This window comes from Poecilia reticulata, chromosome 16 (genome assembly GCF_904066995.2).
Source record: "Poecilia reticulata chromosome 16, P_reticulata-male-v2, whole genome shotgun sequence".
Lineage (NCBI taxonomy): Eukaryota > Metazoa > Chordata > Actinopteri > Cyprinodontiformes > Poeciliidae > Poecilia > Poecilia reticulata.
Window position 1 is genome coordinate 13833395 of NC_088845.1, and position 14199 is coordinate 13847593.

At 41.7% G+C, this 14199-nt stretch overlaps 1 protein-coding gene and 1 long non-coding RNA gene across 5 annotated transcripts in view; one reads left to right on the plus strand and one right to left on the minus strand.

The window, feature by feature from the left end:
- Nucleotides 1-13655, plus strand: part of fam131bb (family with sequence similarity 131 member Bb) — a 33635-nt gene extending 19980 nt beyond the window's left edge. Inside the window, exons 4-10 of one of the 4 annotated variants that reach the window (XM_017309601.2) lie at nucleotides 405-440; nucleotides 810-903; nucleotides 4779-5003; nucleotides 5161-5301; nucleotides 6603-6919; nucleotides 8166-8429; nucleotides 9851-13655. In XM_017309601.2, coding sequence (XP_017165090.1) covers nucleotides 405-440; nucleotides 810-903; nucleotides 4779-5003; nucleotides 5161-5301; nucleotides 6603-6919; nucleotides 8166-8429; nucleotides 9851-10078 — 1305 coding nt within the window. In that variant the 3' untranslated portion in view covers nucleotides 10079-13655. Of the gene's footprint in view, nucleotides 1-404; nucleotides 441-809; nucleotides 913-4778; nucleotides 5004-5160; nucleotides 5302-6602; nucleotides 6920-8165; nucleotides 8430-9850 lie in introns of all 4 variants that reach the window. The other 3 variants (XM_008431470.3, XM_081597683.1, XM_008431471.3) reach the window with 3 other exon arrangements.
- On the minus strand, nucleotides 5608-6610 carry LOC145547753 (uncharacterized). Its single transcript, XR_014084067.1, has 2 exons — nucleotides 6497-6610; nucleotides 5608-6311 (listed from the first exon to the last, which is right to left on the minus strand). It is a non-coding gene; the product is annotated as an uncharacterized LOC145547753 (long non-coding RNA).
- Nucleotides 13656-14199: the final 544 nt, after the last annotated feature.

Sequence of the window (14199 nt, forward strand, 5' to 3'; positions counted from 1 at the left end):
GATACTGATCAGTACACCACTGACATCTCTCTCAAGCATTCACACACAATATTCTGCCGTCTTTCATGGGTTTTGGCAGCACATGTCCCCCGAAGAGGAAGCTCGTTTAACCATGGCGTATTCACTCTGCTAAACATAACTAAGCAAATATAAACTGATCCCTGTTTAATTTCCTCCCTTCTCCCTGTCATTCTGTTCCTTTGGAAACTCACACGTATCCGTCTCTCATTTCTTTCCCTGCTCACCTCCTTTAATTTCGTCCTCCTCATCCGAACGTCTGACTTTCGAACCAACTCGGTGTCTCGCTCCTCCTCGACGCATGTCGATGTTCTGTCACTCTCTCTTACTCTTTGCTGCTCCTTCTTTCCCCCCCATCCCTCCCTCCTCCCGTTTCTCTTCTTCAGCATGGACGTTCAGAGTTTTCATGGGAAGGAATCAATGTAAGTGTTGTGGCATCGTTCCTCCATCTATGCCTTTTCTCTCTACTTGTTTTTGATTTGCGACACCCCGTAGCTACAGGCTCTCGCTCCCTCATGACCTCCCTTCACCTCCTCAGCTTTATATTAGAACCTATGCTTTACCGTAGTGGTGCACAGTAGTGAGCACAATTTTTTTTTAAGTTTACTTGGACTGAAGATTTGGGTAATACAGATGTTGTCTTTTGTATTAACCCAACATCTCCATCACTTCTCCTCTCCACTCACCTTCTCTATAACACACACTGTGTCGATGTCTTTGTGTCTCCCGTCACGCCATCCACGCCCTCTTCTTCCTCCCCCCTTCCATTCCTCTCTCTTCTCTCCCTCCAGCTGTCCATGGAGGACACCACATCAATCCTGCCTCGGCTCAAGAGGAACTCAAATGCCTATGGCATCGGGGCTTTGGCTAAGTCTTCTCTGTCAGGTGTGTCAGGTGTGTGTCTGTGCTGGTTCTGGTAAACGACCCCATGCTGGCTCCGCTCCTTAGTGGGCTCAGGAGTCAGCATGGTACCCTTCAAAGGGTTCCCTTTCTATCACTTCCTCTTCACACTGACGCATCTGCCGTCAATGACTCCTCAAAAGGCATTGACGGAATAAATCCAGCATAAAACACACAGCACGCACACACACATTGCATCGTCGTGCAGCTTATTTCTCTAAGGTAAGGTGGGTAGGATGTGTTCATTTTGTAGCGGATTGTTTTCTATGTTATTTTATAGTCGTACATGTAAATCGTTGGTCTCAATTGTCTGAAATTTGCCTGATGGATAAATCCTTCACCTGTCCCAGAGAACAAAGCAAAGAGATCCTGGACATTTTTCAAAATTAAGTTTTATTTCGTTAGTCGCTTTAATAATATTAAATCAAGGACAAAATTGATTGTTAATCACACCAAAGTCTAATTCATGATGAGTTATTTGTTAAAAAAAGGCTGAAACAAATTATCTTTGATTACAATCTACATCGAGAGCTTAGAGCAGGGAGCTTTCTGAAGAAGAAGAGTTGAAAAGACAAAATGAAACAAAAAAGAAACTCCACCAAAAGTCATCCAGCACAAACAAAAATATTAAATGTAACTAAATCTGGCAAGATGAGCAGGTTTAGTTTGTAAAAGCATTCTCTGTGGTCCTTGTTGGGGGTAATGAGGCATCGCCAGGTGCTGATCAACCAGTCAGAAACAAACTTTGGGGAAACAAGTGGTATTTCAGGTTTCAACGTTAGAATCTGTTTTTTTTTCCTACCATATTTCTTTCAACTCAGGAAAAATTTCAGGAATGTAAACAATGTGTCTTTGTAGATAAAACACAATCTCTGTCCTAAATCGGTTTCCAACATGTAATTTTTTGTTGAGCAAAAGATGAGGGTTGCATTTCAGGCATTTATTAAATGGCAAATGACATTTTGTAGTCTATCAAGTCCTGAGGGCCGCAAAGCACTTTACGCTACTTTCAGTCGTCACGCACTCATGGTGGTAAGCTACTACATTGTAGCTACAGCTGCACTGGGGCAGTCTGACAGAGGTAGGCTGCCCCCAGGCGGCAATGTGTTGCTCAAGGACACAATGACAGAGAACCATCAGACCATCAAACTCCTGCCTCTTGAGCCACCATGAAATGGCAGATACTTCAAATCTTGTAGGGACTTGTGAGTGAGTTTAACTCTTAAATGAATATTTAAAGTTAATTAAGGATTATTTAAACAAAAGCTTTTTTTATTTTCTTAAATTATAAATTAAGATCATACGTTGGAGAGCTACTTAGAAATTCAGAAAAGACTAATTTTGAGTACAACTCTTCCGGGTCATAACATCATGCAGGATTTAGTGATGCTACGGCACAGGAGGACGTTTTTATGCTCGTTTAAAACTTAACTTCAAGGATATTTTCAGGGTTCTTGAAGAAAACAGTCGAACGCCCGAGAGGGTCGTGGGGACCAACTTCTGTTTTCCTTCGTAAAGTGGTGGTTGTGGTGCTCTAGTCAAGTTTTACTTCGGATGTTTCCCCCTGTGTGAAGTGGTAACGCAGGTGCATTGTTTTCTTTCATTGCAGTGTTTCTGGTTGTCCCCGGCTGTTTTCGTGCGGTATCATTTGGAAGTTCCAATTCAGAGTAGTGGAGTGCAGCTGTTGTTTCGTGCGTTGCGGCGCTGATTTGTTCAATAATTTATTCATGAAACTCACCCCACCCGCACGCACCGGCATCAGAGGGAGTTACAGTTCATGTCGTCATATGTTGGTCACACGAAATGTGGAGCAAAGCAAGTAGGAGCCAGTTGGAGCACGGCAGCGGGAAATTAATTTCTTTCTTCGAGTGGGGGAAAAAAAAAGTACGTTCAGCAGCGTCGAGTCGAGTTCTGATACAAACAGCAGAGAGAACAGGGAGCAATTTTCTGCTTACCCAGCGCAGCTTAGCAGAGGTGTATGTCAACAAGCCAACCTCTCATCATTCACGCCACGCAGACGCCTCACCCCAATTAACCCGTTCCATCCCAAGATGCACCTGTGTCAGGAAAGATTCATGCACTGCCTCCTCTCCTCCATGCACCGTGACCGGGTGAAGTCTCATTAAGCTGTCGCCGCCACGGCGACCAATATTTAGCGGTTCTCAAAATCCATGCTAATGACCACCCTCATTTACCCGCACACATCTGATCAGCAGGATTGGCCTGATTTATTTAATTTTTTTTTTTATTGTTCTCTGGTATAGTTCATCTTAGGCTGCCACCATTTATTTACTCATCTATTCATTCTCATGCCTGAAGGTGTTCAGTTGTTCTGTATTTGTTTGGTTTTGTATAAAACAATTTATACAAAACCAATTTTGTATAAATTGGTTTGTATAATTACCATAATAACAAACCAATTAATTAGAACAACATACAATGTAAAAGTTTGAAACCATCAGTAATTTTCTCTTCCAAGTGAACAGATAACGTGTTAGTCTTTGTGATGTTTTTTCTTTCAGTGTTCCTGACTTTTTGAAAATATTTCAGTCCTTCTTACTGCTCTTTGCAGCTATTTTCTGTCAGTGTACCTGGCCAGCTAAACTACAGCAGATTAACAGCAGATGAAACTCATATCTTTGAGAAATAAGACATAACTAGGAAAAACCTACGAGAAGTTTCATCCTTCAGTTCTTTGGGAATCCCGATTCATAACCTGATCTGGATTTTATGCAAATGCTAATTCTTTAAGATTAAGATATTTACGGATACCAAGTTCCTATGCGTATCATTATACTAAATGTTATGGCTATAAAGTACAACATTGGAATTACATGTTCTGAATTAATATTGCGAATAACTCATATCCCAGACCCTGCAGTCTGTTTTTTTCTGAAAGCATCTCATATTTTGTGCTGGCAGCAGTTTCTGCTAGACAGTACTGTTTCTAAACAGGCAGAGATACGACTGGAAAATAATGGCAGTAGCAATGGAAAATAGAGGAAGGACCAGTGGAGAACAATGCAGACAGGAAGCTATAAATACACTGATAAGGGAGAAAGAGCTAATCACAGGTGAGTAGGGACAGCTGGGGAAGAGGAAAGGAAGAGGAAAATTAGGAGATGTGCAACAGCTGTGCAGAGAGGGGCGGGGGAATAAGCAAAGCAGGAGAAAGGTATAAACAGTAACAGAAAGAAACATTAATCTAAGGAATAAATCTCATAAATGCTGAGAATAAATTAACAAACACAAGGAGCAAACAAGAAGAAAGATCAAAACATGAACCTAAATGAAAGCAAAAGTTGTAACACCTAAGGATAATAACATAAATAGCTAAAAAAAATCTATAAAGCATTTATTTTTGAAAACTGTCATGTGCTTGATTGAAAATGAGTGGATAATGCCCAAATAAGACTAAAGAGCATCTTCAAAAGACCTTCGGAAACACAAAAACTAAACAAAAAAACCCGACAGAGACTTCTGTGGCAGGACTTCTTAGAAAGAAAATAAATTCAGGGTGTCAAAAGATTTTTCCACTGGACTTTATCTTCTGGTAATATTAAAAAAATCTCGCCACTGGCCATCTGTCTCGTTTTCAAAGCAGCTTATCAGTCCAATCCTGCAGCACATCGATACTTTCACTCATCATCAGTTTTCATCTCTCAGCAGAATATAAACATGATAATAACTTAACTATTATTTCTCTCTTCCCTCTTCCCTGTTTTTTTGTCTATCCATCTTTTCGCCTCTACATCTCCCCTAATCTCTTCATCATGTTCTCTCCTATCTTCTTTCAAACCATCATCCTTCTCTGTGCTTCTTCCTCCTGTGTTGCATGTTTTTTTTCCCTAATCCATCAGGAGTCACCCGCACCATGAAGGAAAGAGTAACCAAGCCCACAGCGATGGCCCAGGGCCGTGTTGCTCACATGATTGAATGGCAGAACTGGGGCATGCAGACGGTTGGCGCAGGAGGACTCCCCCAGTCCCGCATCAGCACCCAAGAGCGGGAAAAGGAGCGGCGGGCGGAGAACGACGCCTACAGCGACCTCAGCGACGGAGAAAAGGAGGCTCGGTTTGCTGCAGGTGAGGTGCAAGCACACAGCCAGAGGGCAGACACAGTCCAGGGCGTGTTAGCTGCTATCAGCAGCATTATGCGCTCATTAGGCAAACGTTTAGCCAATTAAATATGATGCATGTCTCAATTCTGACCCGGGTCTGTTCTTTTGACCTCTGACCTCAGGCGTCCTGCAGCAGTTTGCAATCTCGGAGGCGACGCTCTTGGCATGGTCGTCGATGGACGGGGAGAGCCCGCGTTCGGGTTCAAACCAGGGCAGCGTGGCTCACCTGAGCGAGGTCAACCAGGAGAGCATCACCAGTCGAGGTAAAACTCAGCAGAAAGCAGCTGGTAGGACAGGCAGGTCGAGGTAAAACTGCCAGGATACACAGAACCATGTTCAGACCTGCTGCTGTCGGGAAAGTGAAAATAAAAATACCGCAATGCAATATCTGCATGATGTTTTCTTTTTTTGTTGATCTCTGGATAAATAAACTGATCTAATAAAAGTCAAGTAAAGTTTGTAGCAACAAGAGTTCAAAGTGATTTACATCAGAAAAGCATCATGCAGTCACTAATTATGAAAGAAGCAATAATGACATCATCAAAATCATCCAGATAATACATGTCAAATAAATTGATCAATTATTGACTTTTATTAATCAAAGGAGGTGAGTTTTTAGGCTTTATTTAAAGGAATTCAGGGTTTCAGCTGTTTTGCAATCTTAAGGAAGTTTGTTCCTAATTTGTGGAAACAGGATGCTGCTTCTCCGTGTTTGGTTCTAGTTCTGATTCTTCAGATCAGAACCAGAACCAGAAGACCTGAGAGGTCTGGAAGGTTGATACAGCAACAACAACAGCAGATCTTTAATGTATTTCAGTGATTTATAAACTAACAGAAGTATTTTAACGTCTATAAATTTTCTTTCGGTTAATTCTTCGTTTGGTTTTAGTTGTTTACTTTCTCAGCAAAGCTCTCTGTGACATTCATCTTCAAATGTGCAGCTGAAATAAGAACTTTCTTTACATTTACATAAAAAAAAGAAAGAAAAAGAAACGTAAAATTTTGCTTCAACCTTCAAACTTTAAACCTCTCCCTGCACCACTGGTAAGGTTGTGGAGTCCTCAATGCTTCCAAACGTTTTTTCTTATTTGAAAATTTCTCTCCCTCTGGCCATGCATTTATGAGTAAAATTTAAGATTAAAGTTTTTAAACCATCCCAAAACTTGAGGGATTATTGCATTTGCCTCAGATCCTTCAGGAGTTTTTTGTTGTTGTTGTAAAACATGTCTCTTCTTTGCTGTTTTAACTCCTCAGCGTTAACACGCATCTTCCCCTGAGAGAATGAGAGAGAGAAAAAAGTGCTTTATGTCAAATTCTGCAGTTTGACTGACTGCTTCAGTAGCAACTGGGAGCTTTTGTCATAACACTCCACTTGGTAGCATTTCTGCTCAATCTTTATAAACCCTTGTTCAGTGGCTTAAATCTCAATAATTATGAATTTTTGCTGGAACTGGAAACCTGCAGCATGACGTAAAGATATCCTTCTCACGATGTGGTTCCTGTTCCGTCTCACATCTGTTCTTGGAGCTCCAGTAGCAGCTGCTGCATTTTTAAATCTTTCCAGATCAGATATTACACCAGTCCTCGGCAGAGGTGTGGCCTCACACGTACGTCTCCCAGGGCCACTACTGCCTCTCGTCCTCCGACGCCTGGGAACCGACCAACAGCGACCCTTCGGGCGTGGCGTCTCCCCCGGCTGGCTCCTTCATCATGGGGACGGACGGCTACGACGGGCAGGCGGCGGCTCACTTCCTGTCCCAGCAGCAGCAGCAGCAGCAGCAGTACAACCTCCAGCAGCAGAGCCACTTCCAGCAGCTGCAGCAGCTCCAACAGATCCAGCAGTACCAGCAACAGCAGCTCCTGCAGTATCAGCAACAACAGGTGATTGATGCAGAGCAGGTGGACTCTCAGCGGTGAGCGCACGGCGCTGCCAGGAGGAACATTTACCGGGGAGAGACTATATGTGGCTTGGGTTTAGTCCAAGTCACGGTTATGACGCATGAAAGGAGTGCATCAGGCCCTGATTGAAGGAGTGGTGCAAATAGTTTTGCAGTTTTATGATCAGATCTGACCTCATGTTAAAATGTTCAAGTTGAGTCAGCTAAGAAAATAGAAGCAGACACTTGGATGTCTGCAGAGCTGAGCTGCAGGTGTTGCAGTCTTCAAAAAAGGGACATTTTTCAAGGACACTGGGAGTTACTTTGAAAAGATTCATACATTGCAAATGTATTCACATCCAATGAACTTTTGCACAACTTGTGATGTTGTAACCATAGGATACAGACTTTTATCCGATTATCTGACACAAAGTGATACATAGTTGATGAGTGGAAAAGAAAAAATTATGGTCTTAAAACTAAGTAATTTGTGCTTTTAAATTTGGCCCTCCTGAGATAAAACTTTACAGAGCCACTTTTCGCTGTCGGTATTTTCAGGTTTGTCTCTATTAGCTGTGCACTTTTTTAAAATTCAATCTCAGTCGGGTTGGATGAGAAGATTTGACATCCTCTGTTAGATACACTCTTGAAAAAATTAACAGAGCACTGCAAAATGATAACTTCCCTGATTTTCCTCATTATCTTTGAGTAAAATGAACATTGTTCTTTTATTCTATGAACTACTGACAAGTCTCTGAAATTCCAAGCAAAAATTTAGTATTTATTTGCAGAAAATGAGAACTGGTCAAAATAATGAAAAAGACGCAGCAAAGAAATGCAAAGAAAACAAGTTCATATTTGTTTAGAGACAACAATATTCATGTTTTAACTCTGGAAGAGTTCAGAAATCAATATTTGTTGGGATAAGTAGGAGGTTTTCAATGAGGTTCAGTGTAGTGCTCTCTTCATCGTTTCTCCGGAGCTGTATTAGTCTTAACATAAACACATGAATATACAAGTTGATGTGATTGACAAAAATAATATTTAAGCCCACAACTGTAATGTTGAGGTTTCTATTTCCACAGTCTACAGGGCCACATAAGAACTTCAGGCGGGTAAATCGAAACGTTTTACTAAGCTGAATGAATTTATTACACTTTTAGATGACAATAAGCAGCTAATCTAATTCCCTTTGCCTCTCACACATTAAATTAAATTTCCTGGTCACCATCACATCTGTGTGTTTCCAGGCTCTGGAGCACCGGCTGCACAGTGCCAACCACTCTCTGCAGGCGACACCCAACAGCACCATCCACAGCCTGGTTCACCAAGTCCACCCTCCGCTGGTTGATCTGTGGAACACGGGGCAGATGGAAGCCTATCAGGCGGAGGCCGGAGGCTACATGGGCGTAGCGGCGGTGGTGGAGGCGGGGCTGTGTGTGCCGGCGGGGGAGGAGGTGGTGGGAACCGAGCACTCCCCGCTGCTGGAGCAGCAGGAGGAGGAACAGTTCAAGGTGAGGACAAAATGTGGCTTTACTGGACAATTTTCTCCTCAGGAATCAATGGCTGACTTTGTCTGAGCCGAGGCTGGGAGGGACCACACAGAGGGTTTATTCAATTAACTCTGAGTTCAGCTTAATTAGTTAATCTAATCACTTCATTACAATATTCTAGGAATCCACAGCTGAAATGTTTGCCAGTGATTAAGGTTAAGCACCAATTGCTCACCTATTATTTTATGCACTTAGCTGTAACAACGGCAGAAAGAACAAATTTGAATGCTGAGTGTGAGAAGGTTGATTAGTTTGTTCACAACTTGCAGGGGTTTTAATTTTCACCCACAAGCCTCAAGTTCATAACACTTTTTTGTATTTTACATCCATAAATCCTATTTATAAATTTTTTATTTCACTGTTTTAATCTGGGGTACAGTGAACTGCTGCTGCCCATTTCTTCTTTTAAAGATTAAACCACTCCAAGATGCCCTTTTTACTCTTAGTCATGCTGTTTTTTTTTTACTCATTTGACAAAATGGTTCAAATTTTCCTCTAGATAATTTCATGTCCAGTAACATTTGCTTCTCCTGTCTCAGCAGGGGTTTTTAAAATGATGTATTTAAAAAAATAGCTTCCTAGAATAATTTTTTAGGATGATCAGTTCAGTACATTGTTTAAATAGATTGTGAATTGTTGCAGTAGCTTTTTTAAAGACATACCAGCCAATTTCATTAAAAACTACTTAAATTATATTATTTTGATCACGCTACTGCAATCTCAGACTAAAAAAGTTAAAAATGAAAATTCGAGTTCATTTAATCACAAAGAAAATTGCCTTCACGTTTTCTAACTAGTATGTAGCTGTTCAGCAAAGGCTTTGGATGTTTCTTCAAGAACTTTAGTGAACAAACAGCATCATGGAGACTAAAAACATTGTTAAACCATGGCTGAGTTATAAAAAAACATCTCACACTCAAAATGCTTCATACACCAACGTCCAGCTCATGTGACCAAGATGCAACCTTTTGATTCTCATGCTTAAACGTTATCATTGTGAAACACGGTGGCGGCAGCATCATGCTGCGGGAGCGCTCGTCATCAACGGGGAAGCTGAAACCGGTCAGAGTTTATAGGAATATGTTTGGAGCTAAATACAGAACAATCCTAAAAGAAAATCAATTAGAGGCTTTAAAAGACAATTAAATGGTTTAGGTTTAGGCAAGAGACAGAATGACCTAGTCAAAGTACAGATAAAATCCAATTAAGAATCTACTTTTTTCTCTCCACAATTAAGCTCAACTTTGTTTATCCTATTGTTTAAAATAAAAATAAAAAAATGACAGTGAGGTTTCTCTCAGCATCTGTTCAAATAACCTGTGGCACAACAGCTGCTGGTTTGGGTCTGAGCACATTGACTCCTTCGCCTCTGTCCCGATCAGGAAGAAGACATAACGCTGGCCCTGGACCAGGAGTCGGCCATGTTGACTCCGCCAACGCAACAGGGAGATGCCTCTGGAGGCAGTAGTCCGGGGCAACCGCCAGCTGAGCCAATCACAGAGCGGAAGGCCTCTGATGTCACCTCTGGTCTCATCCAGATGCTGGAGGAAAAGGAAGAGGAAGGTGAGGTAGAGGAGGCTGGGCCACCTGCCTCCATGGCCGCCAACTGAGCTCCTGATGGTTTAGACTCCTGAACACAAACTAACCTGGGAGTCGGCGAGGGACGAGCAACATACAACTATATATCTATTAATCCGTTCCTTTTCAGGTATCAAAAACTTTTCGTTTTAAAGGTGAATTCCTTAAAATGACTCACAACCAGACAGGAGCTCACGCAACAAAGGACACCTCTGTCTTTGTAAGCCTTACACCCCGAAGGTTTGAAAAATAGAGTTAAAACAGAGCAGAAGAGGAGAAGGAGGAGGAGGAGGAAGAGCATTTCCAAAGGGGGTAAAGAAACCAGACTGTGATGAAGAGGAGGGGAATGGAAACATGCATGCTTTTTCTTTGAAGACCAACAACTCAAACCTGTCTTTGTCTTATGATGAAAATAAAAATCTAACTTACATTAGCATAATAAGAGGAACAATTTTTGTAATAAAGCAAAAAAAACAAATAGCCAAAAACAAAAAAAAAAAGAACAGCAAGCGATGTATAAGTGTGTGATGAGATCTCACAGGTTTCCTGAGGGAGAGCTGCTCTGTTTACAGCCCTGACTCAACACATTCTTCATTTCTTTCTCTTGGATCAAACACGTGCACCCTAATACTACAAAAAGCAACCCGAGCAATTTCACAGATGCATTAAAGAGTCTCAGCATTTCGGTGAAATGCAGTTTAACTCGTCTGAAACCCATTCTCCTGCGACTTTGTGGCACAACCCGGGGGCGAGCCTGCTCTGCTGACTGCACACACCCAACCCTGCACAGATAAGGATTGTACTGTAAGATAGCGAGCTTCCTACTCTGTCTCTCTGTATGCATGTCCTTCAGAGTACCACAGAGTACCTGTAACTCTACAGCACTGTAAAAGACTTTGCACTGAACAGTTCTAATCCCAGGCGGGAGTTCCCCGACGGAGACGGCTGCGTACGCGACTTTAGTTGGGTTTTTCGTCGTTGTGAAATATGTTTTTTTTTGTTTTTTTTGTTTTTTTTGCACTAAAGCAATCCAGCAGATCAGAGTTTGCCTTTGGACTGTTTGCTCGTTCCCCGCTCTGACAAACCAAAACCACCGGAGCCGCTTCACGATGCAGGAACACTCAGCTGCTTTGTTTTTCACACAGATCCTGACACACAGAGGATGTTGACCACTATTCTGAATGTACTGGACGACTGTGGGGGGGAGGGCTGGTCGCCGCTGGGTCACTCAGAGCCACTCCGTACACACGGACATGGGAATATCTAAATTGTAACCAGCAATACGCAGAGGAAACACTGGCCTTCCAAAAACATAAAAAAGACACAGAAAAGACCAGTCCAGCCCTGTCGTTAAGATGTAAATATGGTATGTAGTAATTGCCTCTCAGTCACAGTCACGGCTGTTCTTTTGCAATATGATTTCTTTATTTTTCTATGCCTCTTGGGTCCCAATTTATTTTTTGGGGGGGGGACTGCGCTCAAAGCTTGCTCTGTTTTTGTTTCGTTGGTTTTGTTTACTGCTGCACAATTAAACATGAAATGGACCGAGCAATCGATCAGACTGGAAACCAGTTGGTTGAGCTTAATCAGGTAACAGAACTGAAGACTGGAGGTGAAACAAGACTGGTGTCTTCCTGCTCATCGTTACTACTGTGAAGCAGCTGCCTGGGAGTGTGTTAGTGATGTGTGAGGAGAAATTTTTTTTTCTTTATTTTCTTCAGTGATTTAGTTTTTTTTTTTTAGTTTTTTTTTTTTTGCAATTCAGAAAGTGTATGTTTTCCCAGCAGGAGTGGGAGCCAAACAGCAGCGGCGAACTCTCTGCTCGCATCTTTTTACCGTCTGGGAAACACCTTCTCTCACTTTGAGGACTGTGCAAGACACTTTGAAGACAAAATCTGCAGTTTATTGACTTTTATTGACTTGAATGAATTTATTTATTGAGTGCTTCTTTATGCAATGTCGAGGGACAATATTTATTTTTCTACTGCCTTGTTGAGATCCCTTCCAGTATAAGTTAGGATAGGTGTCAGGGCTGTAACGCAGACGTGTTTTGTTCTGGTTTTGAGACTGATAGGTTGGCAGCTCCTAGCGTGAAATAACTGAACACTGCCTTGCAAAACTATTTATGACCCTTGACGTTTTTCACAGTTTACATCACTTTTGAGAGTTTTAGTGGGGTTTTATGTCAAAGATGCATAATTAGTGATGTGGAACAAAAACAGAAAATGAATTTCACAAACTTTGAACATACTGGAAGCTGAAAGGCGTAGCAAGCAGTTGCTACACTTACGTTCTGTCTTTAGATTCGCAAAGCTGGAAGAGACAAATCCTGGTAAATTTGGTGCTGCAATTGAAGCAAAAAATGGTTATACAAAGCATCCCTCTCTTCCTCTCTGTCCGTTCATGCCACGCTTTTAAGTGCATCATGTTCAACCACGCACTAGTTTGAGTTTATTTCTTCCATAAAATAAAAAGAAAACCCACACTGACGTGGGTGCCGAATACTTTTGCAAGGCCTCGTAAACTGAAACCTAGTTTAAAAAGCTGCAAGAACGTCTTAAGAAAACTCAAACCCACTAACAGAACGTCTTTTACGCCGTGACGCACATTCATTTATTTATTGAACAATTACTTGGTAGGGAGAAACACCTTGATGCTGTACAGAGGCTGTTACTTCATGTAGATAACTCATTTAGGAGCAGTATCTTTTTTTATTTTAGTTTAAGGCATAATAAAGTTGAAGGGTTGATGCTTTTGTTTGAGATGAAAGCCTCACAGCTTAGTTGGGCTTGACTGTTTGCTTTTTAAAACAGATATTTCATAGCGGAAGACACTGATTCTCTTTGAGTTTTGTTGCTTTTTCCCCTTTTTTTAAAATAATAATAATAAAAAAAACCTTTGTTGATCTCGATGAATGAATAAAGAGATAACATGAAACCAAATATACTTCTGTGGATGTTAAAGGTTTACCGATCATGTCTTTGTTATTAACTTCATTTGGTTTCCTCCTGTTTTTGTGTGATCGCCACTGCCGTCTCTGAGGAGTTTCAGTAACTTTTCTGCAGGCAGGATGGTCAAATATCTGCCTCCGACCCTCTGCCTTTCTCCCTCTCTTCCTCTCTGTCCGTTCTGTATACTTGTATCCGTGTGTATGTCTGTATGTGTACAGTTAAAAAAAAAGAGAAAAATGTCCGCTGTCTTTCCGGAAAAATTCACTGCCTGGAACAATAAACTTTTCACATCAGTCCAAGAGGGTTTTGAAGCCCTCGATGCATAAAATTTGGAGTTGTGTGGCGAGAACGGCTGTATTAAAACGAAAAACAAAAAAAACCCCACGCTGTATAAAATCTGATGGCTTCTGTAAAACGTCTGCATAAAACTGGATTTGTCTTAAACGAGGCAGTGTGACTGATAACACACCTATGCATGCTTGTAGGACGGTTCTCACAGGTTGGCTCTTCCGTGTGGTTTCCCCTCTCTCTTCTGTCCCTGGCTCTCTCTTTCTCTCCCCCTGCACGACGCAGCCTCCTTCACCTTCTCCGTCTCTTCTACCCGTCTCCTTTTATTTTCCTCCTGGTGGAGAAAGAGCAAATAAACAGACCAAACAAATTGTCTTTTTTCTTTGTGGATATGTGTGGGTCTCTTTTCACAGGCTGTAAATAATTACAATCTCAGGGGTTTCCTGTATCCTCCCGAGCTTTAACACATTTCTGTTGTGTATCTGTTTTCTGTCTCTCTGCGTCTTATGTGTGACTGACAAGACACACCAGAAGAGAAGCCGACAAGCAATAGGCAGCAGTGTAATCTGTGCTTCTCCAAAAGCCCTCCTCTCCCGGTCCTTATCAGGAATTGTGTGCCAGGAGAATATAAACAACAAATGCCCTCCGTTGGGATAAACTGCTTATTTGTTGAAGCTCACAGAGGACTCGGCGCCTGAAACACATTGTTGACCTTCACAACACAGAACTGTTTATACACTCGAAAGCTGGAAGTGATGTGGTGGTATTTACTTACCTCATTGACTGCTGGAGGTCCATCAAGTCGGTTAATGAGTTTACATAGAGTTACATAAAATGTAACCAAGCTCGCTTTAGCTCTAGGCTATCAGATGTAGAACTTTTCAGAATCAGTTTTTGTTTGTTTTGCCTTTTTT